The sequence below is a fragment of the Typopeltis vanoorti genome, chromosome 7 (genome assembly GCF_054136105.1).
Source record: "Typopeltis vanoorti isolate ZY-2024b chromosome 7, IOZ_Tvanoo_1.0, whole genome shotgun sequence".
NCBI lineage: Eukaryota > Metazoa > Arthropoda > Arachnida > Uropygi > Thelyphonidae > Typopeltis > Typopeltis vanoorti.
The window spans coordinates 17252764-17276622 of NC_143555.1; the positions used below are offsets into that span (position 1 = coordinate 17252764).

Consider the following 23859-nt stretch of genomic DNA (forward strand, 5'->3'; position numbering starts at 1 on the left):
ATTTTAATAAAGGCCATATTAATCCTGACAAAGTTGTAGTAAACAAGTCCTCTCATGTTCTTACAGCAGTCGAAAAAAGCATTCTCTGAAAAGGTCTTAATTTCATTCCTTCACCAAGATTTATTCCTAAGGAATCTCTCCTTACTAAAATAGAAAAAGCTACTTCACTCCTACCTACTCAAATGGCTAACCTTCTATGTATGGAATCCATTTTCATTATTAATAATGCGAAACCTCCTACAGATAACATTTCCTCAGATGAACGACAGGCCTTAAAAAAACTTAAAAACAACAGAAACAACAAATATAATAATATTACCGGCAGATAAAGGCAATGCTACCATAGTCCTCGATTCTGAAGAATACCATAATAAGATGCTTCAATTACTTGAAAATAATACATATTCAATACTACAGGAAGATCCAACACGGAAACTTCAAAATGGCACAAACAATATATTGAAGACTACAACTGAACTATCTTGCAACATTCGGCTTTCTCTACGCTCTCTTGCATCCACTCATCCCACGTATTTATAGAATTCCAAAAATCCACAAGGAAAACTTCCCTCTTCGTCCAATCAAGGGAGGTATTGATTCTCCTACTTACAAGCTTTCTAAACATCTTGCTAAATACAGGGTGTTCGGGATAAATTTGACATATTTATAATTAATTATATTTTTCCGTAAGTTACATGTATTAACACACACTTCTCTTCATTTAAAAGTTTGGACCCTTCTTCATTCATATACAAGATGTCAGAAAGGATGGATAGCTGGAACCCACCTGAATCATGGAAGAGAATAACTTGTATCATGATGATTCGTGCCCGCCATCAAAATAAGGATATTACGACTGCTGCCCAATGCTCCCTGAATACAGTAAAAACAATCAGGCATGAACTAGAGACTTGCAATGGTGACTACGAGGATGTAGCAAGAAGAAAGATCCCTAGCAGACGATCTGATTGCGTTCGTACAGCAGAATTCCTCGCAAATCTGCAGGAACAGGTGTTGAAGAACCCTGGCATTGGAATTCGGGCTTTGTTCGTGGAGTTGCTAACCGTAGTCAAGCCCTGGATAACAAGGGTAGCCAATGGTAGGCCGTATGTATGGCAGCAGGATTCGGCCCCTTGCCACACCTCTGGGAAAAGTCAAAAATGGTTGTCTGAAAATTTCTACGACTTCACCAGTCCAAATGTTTGGCCTCCAAACTCCCCAGACCTTAACCCCATGGATTATTTTGTATGGGGCGCAGTTGAAAAAGACACCAATCGCACTTCCAGTAATACAAAAGCCCAGTTAATGGATAAAATTAAAACAGTTTTTGCGGCCCTTCCCAGGGAGACTGTAGCATCAGCTTGTTCGAGGTTCCGAAGCAGAATTGAAGCTGTGATCGATGCTAATGGTGGTTATTTTGAGTAAATCTTGTTGATAGTATTGTAATTAACTCTGCCTGTAATGTTTTTTTGTCAATTCATTAAATTTAATAGATACAAAGAAGATTTTCTTTTTCCTTACGAAACTGTCAAATTTATCCCGAACACCCTGTACCTCAAGTGTTTTTCTAATAAGTCTTCATCCTTCGTTAACAATATCATGGACTTTATATCACAAATTAAAGATATAACTATCAACAAGAACGACATAATAGCAAGTTTTGACATAGTTTCCTTATTTACAAATGTCCCCACATAAGAAGTGCTAATATTACTAAAGAACAAATTATCCAAAAAAATGTTTGATTTACTAACCATTGCGTTAAGTCTGGTTACTTCCGATATCAAGACACCATCTACAAACAGAACCAAGGTCTAGTGATGGGCAACCCTTTATCTCCTATTCTTGCTAACATTTACTTGGAGGATTTTGAAACAAAACTATATCATCATTCTCATTTAAACCAAAACTTTGGAAACGCTATGTAGATGACATTTTTATTATTTGGAATCACAGCCATAACTCTCTCATGGATTTTCTTAATCATCTCAATAATCAGCATCCTAATATAAAATTCACAGTCGAACTTGAATATGACAATTCCCTACCATTCCTGGATATAAAACTTTCACGCTGCTCTGGAAAATTTAGAATCTCCATGTATATAAAACCTACACAAACTAATAGATATCATCACAGTCAGTCCCATCATTTTCCTCCACAAAAACTTGGAACTATTTCTACCTTTGGACATAGAGCATGCTCTCTTCTGAATGACCCAGATGAATTTAAAAAAGAAATTAATTACCTCTCTCATGTCTTTAGACAAAATGGATATTCTGATAAAACCATTAAAAAATTTCTTCTAAATCCTCCTAGCCACTGCACTGAAGAAATAACTAACTTTAAGGGTAACATCTCCATCCCATACATCAGTTCAGTTTCCAAAAAATTAGCTAAAGTTTTTAAAAAGTAGAACATCAGGACCTTATTCACTACACTTCCAAAAATCTGCTTGCTAGTAAGCTATCCAACACCTCATCATCATAATCTGAAGTATCCTGGCGTATATAAGATATAGTGTGATTGTAATATCCCTTATTTTGGTCAAAAAAATAAATCTATTGAATTACGTATGGAGGAACACAAGAAAGACATCTCTTACAAAAGAACACATGCCAGTGCCTTGTCTAGTCATGTTCTTTTCTCGAACAATCCTGATGATGAACACTAGGGTCATTCAGTCTGCTGGGATAGATCCGAGAACATCTTTTGTTGCCATAATGAGTTTGAAAGAAAAATTGTGGAGTCCAGAGAAATCATCCTTAATTGTGAACATTTAAATAACAATTTCAGCCACAACATCCATGATAGCTACTGTGCAGTCGTTCGGTACTGGCATTCGCGAGAGTCTCCAAGCACACACTCAACAAACAATGCCACGTTTGTAAGAACAACTTAAATGTAAATACAACATTTTTTCATGTCAATTATGTAGTGCAATTTTCCTGTGCTTCACAGTTTTAAACTTCAGTGTTTTTATTACTGTTTCCTATTCTTAGAAGACACCTGAAGAAGGCTGTCAAAAGTCAAAACTCGTTGTGTTTTTATTTCAATAAAGCCTTACTATTATTCTCGGTTTTAGTCATTAAATCTTTTTATTAAAATATATATATATATTATCTATACAACTTACTATATTATTCCTTTGAACACTAATAGTGTAATATCATATACTTCAGATGTGATGAGACATGAGCTAACATACGCATGATTTATGACTCATTATTTTGATTAATCTGTTGAATGTAGTTAAAAGTATATCTCCATGATGATGTTCATGTAATGTTAGAATAATGAAATATATTGAAGTTTTTGAATAAATTCTATATAATTTTTGTTACATATGTAAGCTGTGAAACTTGTTTAATATGTCTAGTGCACATGTTCCATTAAAGCTATTAATTTCAAGACACATGGCTAGAGAGTGTAAATTTGGAGTAAAAAAGCATGGAGGATATTTATTTATCTACTCATATTTCATTATATTATTGTTGCAATTATAAAAATGTATTAACCTTTGAGGATGCTGGTTTCTAACTTTTTTCATATGAAAATAGAAACTAGAATAAGAGTAAATGAGAGTAAATATATTGCTATAAAGGATTTGCAAATTTGGAAACTATAGATCTTACCTCTGATTTTTTTTTAATAATTTTACTGATTGTTGTGGATACAAGCATCTCTGATGCAACACCAAAGAAGTTGGAAACACTCCACACACAGACAGCTATATCCATTCCATGCCACAAGCATATAAATGAGAAACACATAAATGATGCTAAGATCCTTCGATTAGTATTCCATATATTTCCTATAAATGGCTGATAAATATATCTGTTAAAAAAAGTTATTGGCAGAGTAATATTAATATTAATTTTTTATATATATAAAATAATTTATTGATCCAGTGCCTAATATTTCAAAAATAAATATCACTTATTTAATTGTTTTAAAAATACTTCTAGAGGACAAAATAATGCTTCATAGTATAAATAATACCAAGAGAAAAAAAAAATTAAGTTATTGAACTTACTAATATTTTATTGGTTTTCTAGCCAGCATCTTCAGAGCACAAATTATAACTGTGACAAGCAGATGGGCACTAAAACTAATTAGAAGCAATTCAAATTGTAACTGAAACAAAACTAATATCCTAACATGCTACCCTCTATGGACCAGATAACCATAAAGTTAATTTAAAGATGTAAGGCTATATGGACTCAGAATAGTGGTCTCCCAGATCTTTGGCAATTAATTGCTGAGATTGTGAGAGTGTTTCATAGCAGATGCTCATATTTGTAAATTTAGGGACACAAAAACACACGTGTTGAACAGATTATTTTATTAATTATTAATAAAATAAAACTTGACGTTTCAACCCCTGTATCAAGGTCATCATCAGAAGAATACAAGTGTATAAGGAACCAAGCTACATGCTCATGCCCTGATACTGGTCAACTAAATCTATGTAGTTAATTAATCCTTTTCCTTAGCCTGACCTCTAGTGATTAAAAAATAAATAAATAAATAAATACAACTACAATAAACTGCTAAAGTCCTCATGTATTAATATTCTTCTGGATAGTTCTGATTGTTATAATATGATTTCTTTCAGCTGCTGTTGAATGTTACAAACACTTCACCAGGTTGTATTCTTGTAGTGGGATTTTCTATGGCTAGTTTAGGTCTGTTCACCGTGTAAGCTTAAAAGAAAGAATCATAGCAGATGCTGATTCTAAAAATAATCTTTCAAACCTATAGTGACTTCTGTCTAATACCGATGTCTTCCTCCATTTAATCCTATGCAAAGAAGTTTCCAGAGTATTGTCTGCTCATTCTGACTTGCCATTAAGATGATCACAGATGTAATTTTTGTGTTCTTCAAGGCAGATGTTAATGGATCTACCAGTATGTCCAAAGTAGGCCAAACTGCAGAAACTTCATATACTCCAGGATGTGCAAGAGGATAAACGGATCTTTAAGATAGCAGACAAAGGTATCTAGCTTCATGAGTGGTTAAAAGCGGTGAGGAAATCAGATTTGTAGAGAACTTTGGCTATCTTTTCTAATGTGCCCTTAATTTATAGGATGTGAACAGTTTTGCTCTGATCTTGGGTGTTGGTTGCAGGAGAGATGGTGGAGGTTATGAATGTAGTATTTTATCTATTTTACATGGGCTGTAGCCATTAGCTAAAAAGATGCAAAGATCTCTGAGGTCAGTTTGAAGGGCTGTGTCATTTGAACAAATAGCCTTGGCTTGGTGACTAAGTGTTTAGAGGATGCTATATCGTTGAGATGGGCAGTGGCGGTGTGACTGCTCGTGTAAATAATTTCCTGTATGTAGGTTTCCTGCAAATGGAAAAGGATAATGAGCCATTAGAAAGTCTTGCCACTAATGTATGTAGAAAGGAGGAGACAATTATTACTTTCTTTTTCTATCATGAAGTTTATTTTAGGATGCTGGCTGTTGAGATGTGCTAAAAATTTATCTAATGTGCCTGGTTTATGAGGCCAAATAACAAACACATCAACACAGTGCAGGCAGACCATGGTTTGAGTGTAGTTGCATTGATTTCTTGGCTTTCAAAATGTTCCTTGTAGAAGTTGGTTATTAATGCAACCATGCATAACAAGTATGGTTGCATTAATGTGCCAAAGATATGGGAGACAATGATTCTGAGACCATATAATGTGACTTCTCCAAATAAACTTTATAATTATCAGGCCCATAGAGAACAATAAGTTAGGACATTAGTTCTGTTTTAGTTTCAGTTACAATTTTAATTGTTTCTAATGATTTAGTTTAGCACCAGTGTGCTTGTCGCAGTTATAATTTGTGCTCTGAAGATGCTGAGTAGAACACCTGCAAAATATTAGTAAGTTGATAAATATATCTGTCAAAAAAAGAAAAAAAAAGAAAAAACTTATTGCCACAGTATTATTTAATTAATTTTTTTCTGATATCAAATAATAAAATAACTTGTTACTGATCAAGTGCCTAATATGCTAAAAATTTCTTTGCCAACCTGGTTGGCCAAGTGGTTAGCACACCTGTTCTCCAACCAATAACCTGCGGGTTTGAATCCCGATGTAGGCATCATGCTTGTAATTGTCTATAGGCGGAGATGAATTTCATTGTTCAGGGCGAGACCACTGCCCCACTTATTGAAAGTCTGACATGTCTTGAAAAATTTGCATGTTGGGGATCTAGAGCAGGGTTTTTCCAGATTGTGTAAAAGATAAGTAAAAAGATATGTAAAAGATTGTGTAAAAGATAAGTATAAGTAAAATAAATTTTTTTTATTATTGATCCAGTGCCTAATAGAGTCAAATATTCCACAGAGTCCATAGAGTCAAAGATTGATCTAGGAGGTCCTTTATCATATGCACAACTCATCATACTGTGCCTTGAACATATTCAAATTCTCTGCAGACACAATGCTCTCAGGCAATGCATTCCAATCATTCACAACTCTCGATACAAAAAACTTGCTTCTCACTCCCTTGCTGACACCCTTCTTATACTGTTTCCAGGGATGACCTCTTGTTCTTGTCCCCCCCCCCATCTCCCACCATTTTATGAAAAAACTCTTCAATGTTAATCCTATAACAACCCCTCACCAACTTGTACATCTCTATTATATCATCCCCCCTCTTCCTCCTACCCACTAGACTGTAATTTGCATCTTCTCAACCTTTCTTCATATTCAACATTCCAGAGATTGGACACTACCTTAGTCAAATGCCTCTGAATCCTTTCCAACATCTTTTCATCCTTCTGAAAACCAGGTGACCACATCTGTGCAAAGTAGTCCATATGTGGCCTAACGAAGGCTTTATATAATGGAATTCTACAAGTCAGTGTCTTTCACATCATTGCCAGAATTCATTATGCTGTCCTCATAATTTTAGCAATGTGTCCTTTAAATTTTGGCTCCTGATTCACCATTATCCCAAGATCTCTTATTTCCTCCACTTCTAACAATATATCCCCACTAGGCATAAATTCTACATCTCATCTTTGTTTCCCAAGTTTTAAAATCTTACATTTTGCAACACTGAATAGGGATCCCAACTCTCGTGCCCATTCACTCAAGCCTATTCAAGTCTTATTGTAAGGCTACAACCTCTGCTCTTCTCCTCATAGTTCGTACCAACTTTGAATCATCTGCAAACAACTGAATATCCTCATTCAAATATTTCACAATATCATTAATATACAGGTTACACAACAATGACCCTAAAAACAGATCCCTTAAGCATCATTAATGACTTTCCTCTTCCAGGCTATTGCTCCCCCACACAACTTGCTGACATCTATCAGCTAGCCAATCTCCAATCCAATGTACTAGTCTAATATCCACTCTAGTTTGACTATCACCTTATCAAATGGAATCTATCAAAAGCTTTTGCAAAATTTAAGTCGCCTTATTGTAATAAGTAAGTAGATTACTAAAATATAACTTTTCTTTAGTAAATCTGTGCTATCCATCAAAGATGTCAAACCAATGTTGTGGTTTGTCAAACCAAAGATGACAACCAATGTTGTCAACCTAATTCTGGATCCTGGTTCTCACCAGACTCCCCAACACTTGTACTCCAACTGATGCATGTGTTCTGTCACCTTCCTTATGAAGCGGTACAATCTTCCCTTACTTCCTCATTTGGAAATTGAACAATGTAAGATTCATATTAAACAAATATGTCAAGACATAAGTTAACTCCCTCACACATTCCTTCACAATATGTAGTGATATATCATCAAGTCCACAACCTAATTAACATCAAGTTTGCTCATTTTCCTATATACTCTTGTTCACTCACAGTCAAGCTCTCCTCATCATCCACTGCTCTCAAACTCTCCATGATGTCATATTCACAAGGAAACTGTTACAAACTGTTCATTAAATATCTCAACTATATCCTCTGCAGCAGTTGTACTTATACCATTTTCTCCAATCAATGCCAACCTACCATAATCATTCTTTTTTTTGTTGGCTACATATTGAAAGAACTCCATAGGATATTTTTTTTTTTTTTGCTTCATTAGCTAAATGCTGCAGATACTGCACTTTTGCTACCCTTACCAACCAAGTTACCATCCTTGCTGTTTTTTGTACTCTTCACAGAATCGATTATTATTCTTCTTCTTCAAGTGTCATCCCCTAGAAAGAGGTTGGCAACCAGGTCACAGAACATTTTCTTTCTTTTACTGCTCTGGAACATTTATGGTAATTCAAGCCAGTCCAGTCCATAATGTCTTCAAACCACATTCTCCTGGGTCTACCTCTCCCTCTTTTTCCATCCAGTTTCCCTTCTAATATTAATTTCTGAATGCTTTCTTGTCTAGTTAGGTCCAAAATATTTAAGTTTTGTTCTTTAATGATTTTCATTAATGTTCTTTTCATTTTTGCTTTCTTTAAAACATCTTTATTCTTCAGGTTCTCTGTCCATAATATTTTCAACATTCTTCTGATGGGCCACATTTCAAAATCTTTAAATTTTTTCTCTGTTTCTTTATTTACATCCAAGTTTCACTGTTGTAGAAAAGGCTTGACCAGATATAGCAATTTATTAATATTTGTCTTGTGTCTATGTTAATGTCTCTGGATGTTAGAACAGTTTTCATATTAATAAAGGCTTTTTCTTGCTATCTCCATTCTTCTTTTTATTTCTTTAAGGAAATTTCCTACATCTGTAAACATTTGTCCCAAATATATAAAAGACTGAACATGTTCAATTTTCTTTTGGTTAACAGTTATATTTAGTTTCTTATTTATTGGTTCTTTTAATATAATCATGCATTTTGTTTTCTTTAGGTTAATAATAATCTCATGTCTAAGCTTCTGTTGTAAATTTCTGTGATTAAGTTTTGAAGATCATCTTCAGATTCAGCTATAAGGCCTGTGTCATCTGCATAGTTGTTGAAGTTCCTAACTGCTACTTTTACACCCTTCAATTCTGCAATATCTTTAAAAATGTTGATTGATTATTACTACTTACACAAATTGATTCTTACCACTCATTTTATGCTGCCTCCATAATGCTTTCTCCCTCCAATGTGCATGCTTAATCTCTTTGTTCATTCATTTCAGACTTACCTTATTTAACTTTCTCACCCTGAACAGAAATCCAGCAGGTACTTACCATTATTATTAGCATTGCTCTTTTCTCCAAATTTTCAAAAAAACTTTTTTCTGTCTTGCATTCATTTCATAATACTTTGTTGTTTAGATCTCCAAGAAGGACCAACCCTTTTTTTGTTTATGTTCAGCTTCCTTCTCTAATAACTCAAATTCCTACACTTCTTCAGTAAAATATTATGTGAGACCGACCACTGGCACAAATAAGTCTCAATGTCCAATTCTCCAGTTTGATGTTTGTCCAAATCACTCTACTTAATACTACTAACCATTCAAAAATATCTTCATGTTTGGTATAGCTACACCTTCCTTTCTCTGATCACCACTGCTTGAATATAATATCTTGTAGTCGTTATTTAAAAGAATCTCACCTAATTTTTTTTCTTCTTTGTTTTGGTAACACCAGTTGTGTCAATGTAGTAGTTCTCTAATTATTTTTTGTTGATACTCCTTTTTATCATGCTTCTTGCATAAGCATGCAAATTGAAGGGAAAAAGCATTTTCAAGGCAGCATAAGATGAGTGGTAATAATCAATATCTGACCATTATATCTTGAATACTTCTGTTGTCAAATTTGATTTATTCCAGTACCTGACTTTTTGCTGTTTGTCCTGGTGCCCTGATGAAAACAGTGGGGACCTTGTTTAACCAAGCAATATCAAAGCTGGCATGACCATAACTTTTTTTTATCTTGTTATAACATCACTGTCTTTTTGCTTATGACAACCAAGAATATAATTTGGTTAGATAAATTAAAAACTGCCAGTCCATTCTTGTTTGTTCAGTATCCATGTAGATACCTATAAATGGGGTGCACCATGACAAGGTGAGGATTTCACAATACATGAGAAGCCCTGATCATTTCTCCACTTTTCTTTTAAATGCTATGTGGACGTCTTCTTCCAGGTGTCTAGATTTAATTTTAAATGGCCCCAATATTGAAAAGGCTCAGAAATGGAGTAAAGTGTACTACCATGTAGTGACAAAATAGTGGTAGAAAATATTCAAGAAATATGTGTTCCTATTTCTTGAATACAATCATGAGTACATATCAATCCTTGAATTAGAAAACTGCTTACAGAAACCTGAAATGTGGAAAGGCAATTGGAGTGGATGATATTTGACCAAGAAATGCTCAAATATGAAGTTGTACAAAGGCTACGCTGCATAATTCAGAAAGGCCAAATTCTGGATTACTGGGGCAGGGGTCTCATAACAACCCATCTATAAAAAGAAATAAAAATGAATGTGAGAATTACAGAGAAACTTTCCTCATGAATATTCCAAGTAAGATTTATGCAAGCATATAAGAGAAGAGATTAAGATATATCATGAAAAAAAACATGTGGAAGAATAAGCTATGTTCAGGTCAAACAAGCATCAGATTTTAACTTTAAGACAAATAACTGAGACATAATAGAAATGTAACTAGAATCTATTAAATTAAAGATACCAAGAAATTATATTCTTGTTTAATACTTTATCCAAGTATAAGCAAACAAAGTTTGCAAGTGAAGTATCTTCACAACCAGGCTACGTGTATATAGAGGCTAGTGACTGCATATTAATTGCTTCAATATCCCACAATGCAAAGTATAAATCCTTTTTAGGTGTGTATAATGATATACATTGCAGGAAAGGCAGGTGAAAAATGCCAAGTGCAAAAACCCCTTCAAGAGCTAGTTCTAATCCAGAGTATTTTAATAATAAGGTGTTATACCTTTTCACTACTTATATATGGGAAATATATGACTTCTGCATTACTTCATTAGTATCTCTTCTGGGTCTGGCTCCCACCACTGAACATGTAATAATGTTCAATGTTGGGCTTGCTTGCTTGCTTCCTGGGGAGTAGAGTGGCTCCGCTTGGTTTTTTGCCCATCATTGGAGCCACCACTGAGTTGTCTGTCCTGGATATCATTGGAGCCACCACTGAGTTGTCTGTCCTGGATTGATTCAGGTCAGGAGTATGAGTTTAGTAGTGGTTCTTTAAGGTCACTCAATGAGATTTAGAGTGATCGTGTAGATCACTTAGAGTTTCCTTAGGTATCCTCCTGCATTTTAACAGTACTTATATAAAGGTTAAAACCAATCTGGGTAGTGGCCATTCCTGTAATGTACAGCATTAGACATACACTAAAAAGAATGCGTACTTTTGTATTATGGGATACTAAGGCAATTAATGTGAAGTCACTAGCACCTCCATACACAAATTGTCTAGTTGTGAAGATATTTTACATGCAAACTTTATTCGCTTACACTTAGATAAAGGATCAAACAATAATATAATTTTTGGCATTTAATTTATAGTATAATCATGTGAAAAAATTTTCAACATCTATTTCTGATCTACAGTATTTTAATAATAAGTTGATACACCTTTTCACTACTTGTACACAGGTGATTTCTGTATTACTTCAACCTCGGTATCTCTTCTGGGTCTGGCTCCACTGATGACATTTATTAATGTTAGTCTCTGGGCTTGCTTGCTTCTTGGGGAATAGAGAGGTTCTGCTCAATGGCAGGTTTTTGTCTGTCACTGAATGGAGCCACTGCTGAGTTTCTGCTGTCCTGGAGTGATTCAAGTCAGGAGATGATGAGTTTAGTAGTGATCCTTCAGGGTCACTCAATGAGATTTAGAGTGATCTTGTAGATCACTCATCCCTGCAGTTTTTATCCCTGAACTTTAACATACCTCGATAAAGGTTGGCAAGCCATCCTGTCCTCATTCCAAAATCTAATAGAGATCATACCTTAATCAACAGCTGGAGGACTATTTCTCTATCTAATACTGACTATAAGATATATTTTTGCTTTATCAATAATAGGCTCAAAGTAGGAATGAGATACATAATTAAAAGCACATGGGTGTATGGAGTTCAGGTTGAGCAGAAGAATTTAATTTGTTTCTGTTATGCAGTCTACCTCCACTCGATTAATACAAAAAAACAGCCATATCAGTAAATCTTATTCAAGCATTTCATAATGTCTGGTATCACTTTTTGTTTCACATAATTCAGCAAATTGGTATAGGCAAAAAGCTGCTATTCATTATTAAAGGCGTTTATGCCAATTCAAATACCTGCCTCCTATTTAATGGGTTCCTATCAGACCAGTCAAAATTCAAAAAGGAGTAAAGCAAGGTTGCCTTCTTAGTCCATTGCCCTTTGCATTGGTTCTTGAACTTTTCTTGCAGGAAGTCGACAATGCATGTGCTGTGCAAGGAATAGCACTTCTCTTAACTATGAAGGAAAATAAGGTATAGCATATGCCAACAATGCAGGGATAATGATTCCATATGCATTTTTTTTTTTTAAGACATCAACATCTCCAGACATACTTGCTAGCCTAGAAGTAGTGTCATTATTCACAAATGTACCAGTTGAAGAAGTTATCATAGAAAATCTCTATCCACATGACATTGCTCAACTTTTCCGCCAGTGTCTCAAATCAAACTATTTTAAAGTAAATAATATAATGTATGAACAACTTGATGACTTAGTCATGGGCAGTCCCTTGTCACCTCCTTGCGCAGATCTGTTCATGGAAAAACTAGAAGCTGACATCCTCTCCAAAATAAATCCAAAGCCATTAGTCTGGTGGAAATATGTAGACGATGTCTTCATTATTTGGAAAGACACAGAAAATGCCTTACACGAGTTCCTTAAAAAAATAAATTCTTTCCACCAAAAAATTAAGTTCACGTTAGAGCTGGAAAATAACAATCAATTACCTTTTCTAGATGCACTAATAAAAAAAAGAAGAGAATGGACAAATCAAGCTCACAATCTACTACAAACCTACAGACACTGGACGTTATCTGCATTTCAAATCTTCTCACCATCATGCACAAAAACTTAGCATTATACATATGCTTAAAAATAGAGCAACAAATATCATCTCAGAAGAAAAAGATCTCTTGATGAACTCTATCTCATATCTCAAACTCTGGTTAGCAATGGTTACCCAAAAAATATAATCCAAAAGATTCTCCATAGAAACAACCCACAACAACAACCTCCGGTCACGCAGTATACATCGTCCATTGTCATACCTTATGCCGGCTCAGTTTCAACAAAAATAGCAAAACTCATGAGGTCTTTCAACATCAGGGTTGCCTTCAAACCGGTTAAAAACTACACGACACACATAAAGATCTCCTAAGGACAGTATTGCCTTCTAAAAGTACGCAGGTGTATGTAACATCCCATGTTCCTGTGGACTGAATTATATAGGCCAAACATCAAGAAGCCTAGAAATCTGAAAAAAAGAACATATAGGGAATGTCAACAAGAACAGAACAGATACCTTAGGATTAGCCCATCATTTCTCGATTTCAAACCACTCCATCGATTGGGATAACAGCTCCATGCCTTACATTGAAGAAGATTTCAGATGTAGAAACTTTAAAGAAGCTGCAGTGGTACTCCGGACAGGAGATAATCTAAACAAAAATCAAGGCATGATACTGAAAGACATTTGGAAAAGCATAATAAATTCACTACGCTTAGCAGAATTTAACTTTACAGAAAACTATAAAACGCGATCAACAAACAATGACTAAGACTCCACGCTCCATGCTCTTGACGTTACGCATCAATTTTAATTAATTTAACTGTTGTTACTCCATTCTTCTTTTTACCAGTAAATGTTAGTGTACCTATTTTCTTGTCCTGAAGAAGCCAGACAGAATTAGCTGGCGAAACTTGTCAACAACTGTATATTTATGAATAACTATGGTCTACTAATAAATCCAAAAGGAAAATATCTCATACTTAGTGTTAAGTGACCAAATATAAAAAGTTACAATTATGTAATGTGTTAGGCATTCCATTATTTACAACAAAACAGGTTCTTTTTTTTTTTTGTTTTGCAGTCCCCCCCCACCACCAACCTGTCAGCAATGAGATTTGATTATTATAATATTATAATAGAATTAAAATACTATTTATAGAAAGTTAGAAAAAAACACGGATATGAAAACCAACAATGTGACATACAAACATTTTACATTTGTATGTCATATTGTATTTTTGTATTTAGAAAGAAGCATTCTAGGGATACCACAGTTTGGCTTATTGTTTTGGACTACCCACATTATGTAATATTTGCCAGGACAATAAAATTCTGTCTAGTTTTACTATGAGAGGTTTTTTAAATGGTTCCATCCTCTTAGTTTACTGTGGTCATATTGTCAATTGCAAGGATGAATGAAGAACAATTCCAGGCAGAGAAGGCTAACTCAAGGCAATTAACTAAGATAAGGTTAATCATCTGGATATCAGTTATCTTTGTGTTTTAATTTCAATTGGTCTTTTGGTTGTTCAGCTGCATGAGACTGGTGAAAAAGAAAAAAATGATTGGCTACATGAGCTGAGGCCTTTTTTCAATCTCTCATACTATCCATACATCTTTTCTTTCTCTTAATACTATCAGGCTCTCCTGCACCCCATACTAACTACTCTAGGCCTATAATGAACACTACTTTACTTTTTCACCTTAATAAAGGTCGAAACTGGTCTGTGTAGTGGCCCTTCTTATAATGCATAACATTATACACATCTGAAAGAAGATGTGTTTTGCATTATGGGATACTAAGGCAATTGATGTGAAGTTATTAGCCTCTATATACAAGAAGCCCAGTGGTGAATATACTTCATACGCAAACTTTTTTCTTATACTTGGATAGAGGATTAAACCAAGAATATAATTTCTTGGCATCTTTAATTTACAGACTATATTTAATTTATAAGTCAGCAGTTAAAACTGAAGGAGGTACAGGAAGATTATTTGATCCATAATCAGACTATTATGATAAATATCTCCACTGTTACTCATCATCATTATTATAGTTCACATTATAAAGGAAAGTAGCACTAAAATCAGATATCAAAATGGGAGATATTCAAGTCAGTTTTTTACTTTATGTAGATTATGTTAGATGCCTAAACATCTCATACAGGTCTTAACGTGTCTTTAACTAAACTGAATAACTATTGCCACTCTTGCAAAAGAAATCATCATCAAAAATCAAAAACAACAAATAAAAAAAATATGAAAATATGCAAGAACATGGAAAACATCAACTGCATTCTCAATGGAGAACTTGCAGAAGAAATAAAATATTTCAGCTATTTAGGATAGGCATAGAGCCTCTGTAGATCAGCTGACTCACCTTTCGACAAAAGGTGAGTCAGCTGGTCTCATATGGAAGTCGGGTTTTTTTTTTCATCCGGAAGCTCGAGTTTTTAGTCCCCCCAAAACACAGGCAAGCCTACAAAGTCACCTAGGGTTGGAAACGACTGAAAGGATAAACCATCAACAGGCTAGGCATAATTTTTAGTGAAGATGGCAAATTAAAATATGAAAACAGACAACAAAATAAATATAGCAAATGTTTTGAATAAATTTAGAACATGAGAGAAATTAGTCAAACACATAAGTAGCAGTATACAAGATCATGTTCAAACCATATTTAACTTACAAATGTGAGATCTGGGAAATCAAACAATTGATTATAAAAGAGAACACAGATAGGAGAAAGATAAAAATATGCAAACAGACAGAATGAATGTCAGAATTATATGAAAAAATTAAGACATTAAAAAAAAAACTTGATATTAATAGTATTCAAGAATGTGTGTGACTATGGGACTAATCTAGGATGGTATGGTAAACCAGATGGAAAATGAAAGGTTAGCAAAACAAATGTTTGATGGTAGGAAAAAGATTCACAAGAAAACAAAGATTTAGATGGACTGATGAGACAGAAGTGCACATGAGATAAAAATGCAAGATTTGACAATATTGGAATCCTGGATAATTAACACTAATTTGGAGGAAAATTGTTGGTAGAAGTTAATGTAAACTTCTCATGTGTTCATTTAGTACTATTCTAGTAACTTTTACTCCTCTTGAAGGTGGGAGGATACTATGATATATTACATATCAAGAATTTGATGATGAGGAGGATGATAATGAATGGTGGTATCATTCAAGTTTACTTCAGCTTGTTTAACACATAATAAAATAACTACAGCTGATATAAATCTTTTCTTCTTAAAAAAAAAGACCAAAATGTTTTTGTAGATTGTATTTTATTATGATTTATAATTATTTCAATGAAAAGAGAAATGTAATGCTTACTTTGAAATCCAGAGATGCAGTCCTCTATCAAAGTGCCTACAATAATGAAGGAGTTCTTATTACTTTTTATCTCAAGAATAAATTACCAATATTAAATATAGCACAATCTAAATTTCAATTACTTTAAATTACAACCAATTTATAATGAAGAAGAAATGAAAATTAAAGTTCTATATGTTTATTTTATTATTATTATTATTGAAGTTCAATTGCTGACTTTTTTCCTCAAGAGTCAGAGCACATCAAGTATACTTACAAAAATGGAATGAAATAATATACAGCAATGAAGTGCATCAGAACCAGCACCCAGATAAATTGGCCTTCTGATAATTTTAGTTTAGTCAATGATCACTGCTACTATTATTTGTTCTATGTTTGTCCAAGTAATTGTTACATGCATGTATTCAGTTTTTGAGTGATTTCTTTTTTTTTTTTTGCTATTTGAATTTTTTATTATTAACTATTTTATATTTTCTTCTATATTTTATTATTGCACTAGATAAAATAATTTTTCCAGTACAGTCAACCTTCAACTTATGACAGGTTTTGTTTTGACGATCCCATTATCATTTGAAAAGGTCATATATTTGTTCATAGTGAAATAATACAATATACAAATTGAAATAATACAAATGTACATAGTGAAATAATACAATGCCTTATAACATAAAATTTCTGTACACAGTATACATTCATGTTTTAATAAATCAAACATGAGTGAACAGTTCTTCTGTGCGCTTATCAGTAAAATAACCAGATGAAACCCATGGAGCAAGAGTAATTCTTCAAAGCTGCAGCTTTACTAATGGAACAATTCATTAGAAGAAGTAGAGTATGACAGGTAATTGAGAACAAATTCTTCAAATTCAGAAACTGCAAGAATTCTGAGGATAGTTTACTAGATGCATAGCATGTGGAAGCTCATCTTTGGAGGATTAGGCAACAGCAGGAGTGGGTTTCTTTAGACTGGTACATTACATTCAACTTAGTCTGCACAAGTTTCCTTTTTTTTTCTGACTATTCTCTGTAATAAGCAATTGCACCTTGTATCATTCAGACTACTTCAATGAATCTCTCCATGCTGAGATCCATTTCCTCAAACCACTCACCCGCCTTATTAACAGGTAATCGCCTCTGCCAATTAATTCACTATAAACGTTTTTGGGGACTCTACTTCCTCTTCTTGTTCTCTTTAAGATTTTCCTTTAAGAGCTTCTTCCATAGCTTTCAACAAATGCTCTACATCTTCATTGTCAACCTTCAATGCTTTAGCTAGCAGCACTATCTTGCACCAATCAGTCTCTTGTAAGGTTTGTTTGTGTCAAATCCTGTAAATGTATGAGTATATATCATCTTCTTCCTTTTTCCCCCTTTTACTTTGTGGTGTAAAGGGTTTTTCTGTTTATTTAACTGCAACCGTACTCAAGGATAAGGGTTAGTCCTATGCCTCCTGATGTATCCTATGTCTGTAGAAGCATTGATTTCTCAAGGCTGGTTTGCCTGCTTGTGGGATGAAAAAACTCAGATAAACTGGGGAGAAAAACCCTGCAGTCCACGCCCAAGACCAGCTAACTTGACTATGCCTGAGAAATATCCTAAACTCCTCATGTCAGCAATGGGAATTGAACCCAGGACACTCCTTTCCCAGGCATATGGTTGCGAGGTGCATAGTCACTTGGCTAACCACATGGACTATATATATTTTCAGCAGTATATATAAATATATACTGCTGAAAATTCATATACTGACTACTCATATCTTCTGCTGTCATCTCACTCCATGCTGCATCTGCAAGATATATTCCTTCAGTCTAGTAGTTTTCTTGCCCCCAGCAACAGCAATAAGCGCCTCCGTAGCACAATTGAAAGAACGACAGTATGTTGCGCCCTTCGATTAGAAAAGGCCTAAGTTCGATTCTTGTCATGACGGGAGGAAACTTTATATGGACTTATTCAATTGAAGGTGAGTTAGCCGATCTCATATGGAGGTAGCAGGGTTTTTTCTCCAGGAAACTCTGGTTTTTCATCCTACATGCAGACAAATCGGCCCTTTAGAACATACACAATTTAGAGACAAAGATACTAGCTGTGGTGGTGGTGGTGGTGGTTGTGGGCAGTAGATGGCGTTGATGTAGGTGATTGCTAGTAGAGGTTCGGTGTAGTAGTGGAGACGAAGTGTTGTATAGTAGGTGTCATGAATAATAATAATAATGGCCTGAGCAAAAATATTTCTTAAATAATATGGCTTTATGACAGCAACTTTAAGCATTGTACAGTTGACAGAAATCATAGATTAATATTTTGAGAAGTGAAGGTTGCCCTTTAAAAGTTTTTTGCCACCATAGTACATTATCAGCCATGCAGCCAAGCTTAAGTATGAACCTTTTCAGTAGCATTAATCTAATAAGAATACAGTAAATCTGTCATTTATTAACCAGTTGTTACTTCAGTGGATTCAGATTAGCATTTTCAGAGCACAAAAGCAGTTGTCACAGAACACAGGGAACTACAGTAAGTTGAGATGATTGGTGGACAAAACAATTTGTTTTGTTTCCATTAATCACCTCAACTGACTGTAATGAATAAAAAAAATAAAAAATTAAAAAATTAAAGAGGTCTAGCATACACCTTCTAGGTGTGGATATATACAAGTCAAATGGCTGTTAGGTTAATGGTGGCATATCCAAGTCTGGAGTATTAATGTAAGCATACAGAGATCGGGGTGATTCCAAAAATAGTCACTAAGGTTTATTATAACAGCTTCTAAGTACCACTGTTTACTTCCATTTAATTTCGTAAAGAAGTGCACATGGTCTGCTAGTCCTGACTTGCTGCAATCATGGTAGTATATATATATATATCTTATATATATTTTTCTGGGGCACATGTTAACAGCTCTTCAAGTAGTGGACCAATCTGCAGTCAAAAGGAATTTTATATACGAGTCCTGCATGTATCAAAGGTTGAAGCTTGTACTTTATGAGAAGGGATAAGAATTGCTAATCTAGTTTTATACAGTAATCCCTTGATTAATGCACCCCGGATTAGTGCATTTTCGATTAGTGCGTCATTTTTTTTCGATACCAAAATTCGATTAGTGCTTGTATATACATCTTAAAAATAAATGTTACATATATTAAAAATTTTCTATCTACACATCTTTATGGCTAACTATTTTAAATCACTCACCAGAATGAAATAATTTAGTTACTGATTGAAAACATTTTACAAAGTTATTTTTAATGGAATACTACACTACTTCCATGTACACTATGTTCCAAATTTTTACTGTGAAAATTTATGTCGTTTGCTATAACACGCCCACAGATTCGATACCCTTCGACACTTCTGTGCATGTCACAAAAAGGAGAATCCATTCGGATAATAAGGTAATCAATCCTTCTTCTGGAATGAGTTGTTTATTATTACATGTCGGAAAATTAACTTCTCTTTTATGATCATTGTAGTTTTTAAAGTGGTAACTATTTTGCTTGTATAACAGTTGGGAAATTTTATTTATAAAGCACGTGATTTTGCATGTTGGTGATCAATTCATATGTCCTTTACTTTCTCCCCTTCAATGATAATGTACAAGAATTAATTAAATCTCATTCTGAAGAATTGAGTGATTCTGACCTGCAAAATTTAGATGCACAGCGGAAAGATTCTGAAGAATATGAAGAAAATTTAACCACCGATAGTCAGCCAAAAGAGATTTCACAGAAACAATTAGAAAATATCGATACAAAATAAATAATGGAAAAAACTCACGTACAAAGATTATTTAATAGTATAATATACTATTAAATAATTTTTGTACGTGAGTTTTTTTCCATTATTTATTTTGTATCGATATGTCTACTCACGGTATACCTCTTTTAAAACTTAATTAGAAAATATTTTTCATACAATTGAAGTTTTTAAGCAGCAATGCTTAGAGGCTGAACCTGAAGAAGAGAGATGCAGTAAAATTTGCAGAAGAGGACTAGAGGCAACAGGGACATACCGTCGGTTGCATGAAAAAAGAAGCAAAATGTCCTCCACACTATGTTAGCTCAATTCTTTGTTAAGAAGTAGAATAATAAATTTAACACAAGATTAATGTTTAATTTGGCAAATATTTCGGTCTGAATATTACAGACCATCTTCAGTGGCTACATAGGAATAGTTTTAAAAATCAAAGTGGAATATGAACAATTGATCATTCACACATAGAACGAGCCGCATGATGTCATATCGCTAAGTATTAGAAGAGTAAACATTTTTAAAGTCATAATTAAAGATATTAATTCAGAAATTCATATAATAATCTTAAATAACATTATACTAATATAGGAAATTTACAAAAAAAAAAAAAAAATAATGTGTTATCCTGATTAACTTTCCAAATTTTTGATACAGATATACAGTCATTACGATTCAAGTTAGGACGTTGAAGTAAGGCCTCCACACTTTCTTTAAATAAACGTTCAAATTTGTAGAGACATCTGTGTAGGAGGAGAGTCTTGGACCAAAGGATGTTGTGGCTTGTTTCTAATCCATGCTGAGCTAATCCAGATTTCTCAGGTTTGTTGTGTTGAAATGATGACTGATGCTCTTGAATTCTTTTTTCTATAGAACGCCCAGTTTGTCCAAAGTAGGAAAAATTACAATTACAAGGAACTTGATACACACCAGGTAGAGACAAGATTGAGCGTTTATCTTTAGATGAAGGAAAATAGGTGGATAATTTATCAATAGGAGTATAAGTGGCTGTTAAATCATATTTCTTCAGAATTCTTGAAATTATAATTCGGTGTATTGAATCTTTGCTGTTCTGTGTTGGATTGTAAGAATCAAAAAGATGTTGTGTACTCTTTTCGGAGAAGCCATTTAGTTTCATGTGATGTTTGATAGTCGAGAGTTCTTCCTGTAATAAATGAGAAGTTGAACAGTTAGTTTTGGCTCGTCAGATTAAACAATTTATGATATCTGTTTTTTGACAAGGATGATGAGCAGATTCTTTGAGAATATAACAACCTGTGAAAGTTGGTTTTCTGTAAACTGTTGTTGTAAGAATACCAGAAGGTGAACGGATGAGAAGGACATCTAAAAAAGATAACTTGTTGTCTTTTTCAATCTCCATGGTAAACTTTATACGAGAATGTAAGGAATTGATACTGCTTAAAAAGAAAGGTAAGGAGTCTCTGTCATGAGGCCATATAGCAAAGATGCGTCTATATATCTAACCCAAAAGGATGGTTGAGGGAATATAGATGAGAACAGGACTTATTCTAGATGTTCTAAATAAAAGTTTTCAAGAGCAGGAGAAAGTGGACTTCCCATGGCTGTTCCTTCCACTTGGTTGTAAAATTTGTTTTGGCATAAGAAATATCCAGAATGCATTACAAAATCAAATAACTTTATAATATCTTGTGGGAAGATGTCAGCAAGTAATTCTAAAGTCTCTTTGAGAGGTACATTTGTATATAAAGATTCTACATCAAAGATAACCTTACAACCATAACAACCTGACATTACAACCACTTTACAACTATAAGATCTGTAGGTTGTAAAGTGATGTTTTCAATTTATTTAAGATATCAGAAGAGTTTTTCAAAAAAGAGTGCGAGTTGCCAATGTGTGATTTCAATCATTTAGATAGATATTTGGCTATGCGATAAGTAGGAGAATCAGTACAATCCACAATCAGGCAAAGAGGAATATCTGTCTTGTGTATTTTTGGTAGACCATAAAACCTTGGAGGCCTTGCAAAATGAGTTTTTTGTCTTTCAATAGTGTCCACATCCAAACTTTTGACCTCATCTAGTAGGGAATTTAATTTCTTCAGTTGTCTGTTGGTTGGATCATAATGGAGTTCTCGGTATGTTGAGCGATCTCGAAGTAAAAGGAAAGTTTTCTTCTATAGTTTGAAGAGTCCATGATTACTGTCGCTTTCCCCTTGTCAGCTTTGGTAATGATGAGGTGACTGTTGTTTCTTAAGGAATGTATAGCTTTCTTTTCAGAAGGAGATATGTTCGAAGGAGGAAGCTTGGCTTTAAGTAGCAAAGAAGCAACTTCTAGATGGAGAGCATTAGCTTTTTCACTTGACAGATGAGAGAGGTTCCGTTCGATATTAACTAGAAAATCTAGATATGGTATCTTTTTAGGGACTATAGAGAAATCATGTCCTTTTGAGAGGATGAGCGTTTCATTATTAGTTAAAGGCCGACCGGATACGTTGACGATCCAATTATCTGGAACTTGGAAAGGCTTGATTTGTTTAGAAACAAGAACATCATATTTGTGGTTAAGATGTTGATTCTGTTTTTTATACGAACGTTGTAAAGAGCGTTTAACTACATTCAGAACTATGTTTGAAAGATGTGGTTCTAAGTTTGTGGAGATATAGGTGCGGAGATCAGAAACCTGACGAACGTTAATAGCCAGATCATGTTTAGCTGCACTGAGTTGATTACGGATTAAAGATAAATTGGTGTTCCTATAAATATTATAAGCTCTAGGAGATTTAATGGTTTCTTTAATCTTAGCGAAACTATCAGTAACTGAAGGTAAGTTACAAGCGAGGATCATCTTTTTAAAGAAATGCTGCGACAACAAGATAATTCCTAATTTTGCTAAGATTAAAGAAACTATTAAATCTCCTGGAGCTCATAATATTTATAGGAACATCAGTTTATCTTTAATCCGTAATCAACTCAGAGCAGCTGAAGATGATCTCGCTATTAACATTCATCAAGTTTCTGATCTCCACACCTATATCTCCACAAACTTAGAACCACATCTTTCAAACATAGTTCTGAATGTAGCTAAATGCTCTTTACAATGTTCATATAAAAAACAGAATCAACATCTTAACCACAAATATGATGCTCTTGTTTCTAAACAAATCAAGCCTTTCCAAGGTTCCAGATAATTGGATCGTCAACATATCCGGTCGGCCTTTAACTAATAATGAAGCACTCATCCTCTCAAAAGAACATGATTTCTCTATAGTCCCTAAAAAGATACCATATCTAGATTTTCTAGTTAATATCGAACAGAACCTCTTTCATCTGTCAAGTGAAAAAGCTAATGCTCTCCATCTAGAAGTTGCTTCTTCGCTACTTAAAGCCAAGCTTTCTCCTTCGAACATATCTCTTTCTGAAAAGAAAGCTATACATTCCTTAAGAAACAACAGTCACCGCATCATTACCAAAGCTGACCAGGGGAAAGTGACAGTAATTATGGACTCTTCAAACTACAGAAGAAAACTTTCCCTTTTACTTCGAGATCACTCAACATGCCTAGAACTCAATTAAGATCCAACCAACAGACAACTGAAGAAATTAAATTCCCTACTAGATGAGGTCAAAAGTTTGGATGTGGACACTATTGAAAGACAAAAAACTCATTTTGCAAGGCCTCCAAGGTTTTATGGTCTACTAAAAATACACAAGACAGATATTCCTCTTCACCCTATAGTGGATTGTATTGATTCTCCTACTTATCGCATAGCCAAATATCTATCTAAATGATTGAAATCACACATTGGCAACTCACGCTCTTTTTTGAAAAACTCTTCTGA

The 23859-nt window shown here is 34.2% G+C and overlaps 1 protein-coding gene across 6 annotated transcripts in view; it reads right to left on the minus strand.

Annotated features, from left to right (window-relative positions):
* The window catches only part of rasp (protein-cysteine N-palmitoyltransferase Rasp), a 265799-nt gene that overhangs the window by 33143 nt on the left and 208797 nt on the right, over nt 1-23859 (minus strand). For all 6 annotated transcript variants that reach the window (XM_090395697.1, XM_090395698.1, XM_090395695.1 and 3 more), the window contains 2 exons: nt 16293-16328; nt 3636-3837 (listed from right to left, as the gene is read on the minus strand). In XM_090395697.1, the coding sequence (XP_090251823.1) occupies nt 3636-3837; nt 16293-16328 (238 nt within the window). The remainder of the gene's footprint in view (nt 1-3635; nt 3838-16292; nt 16329-23859) is intronic.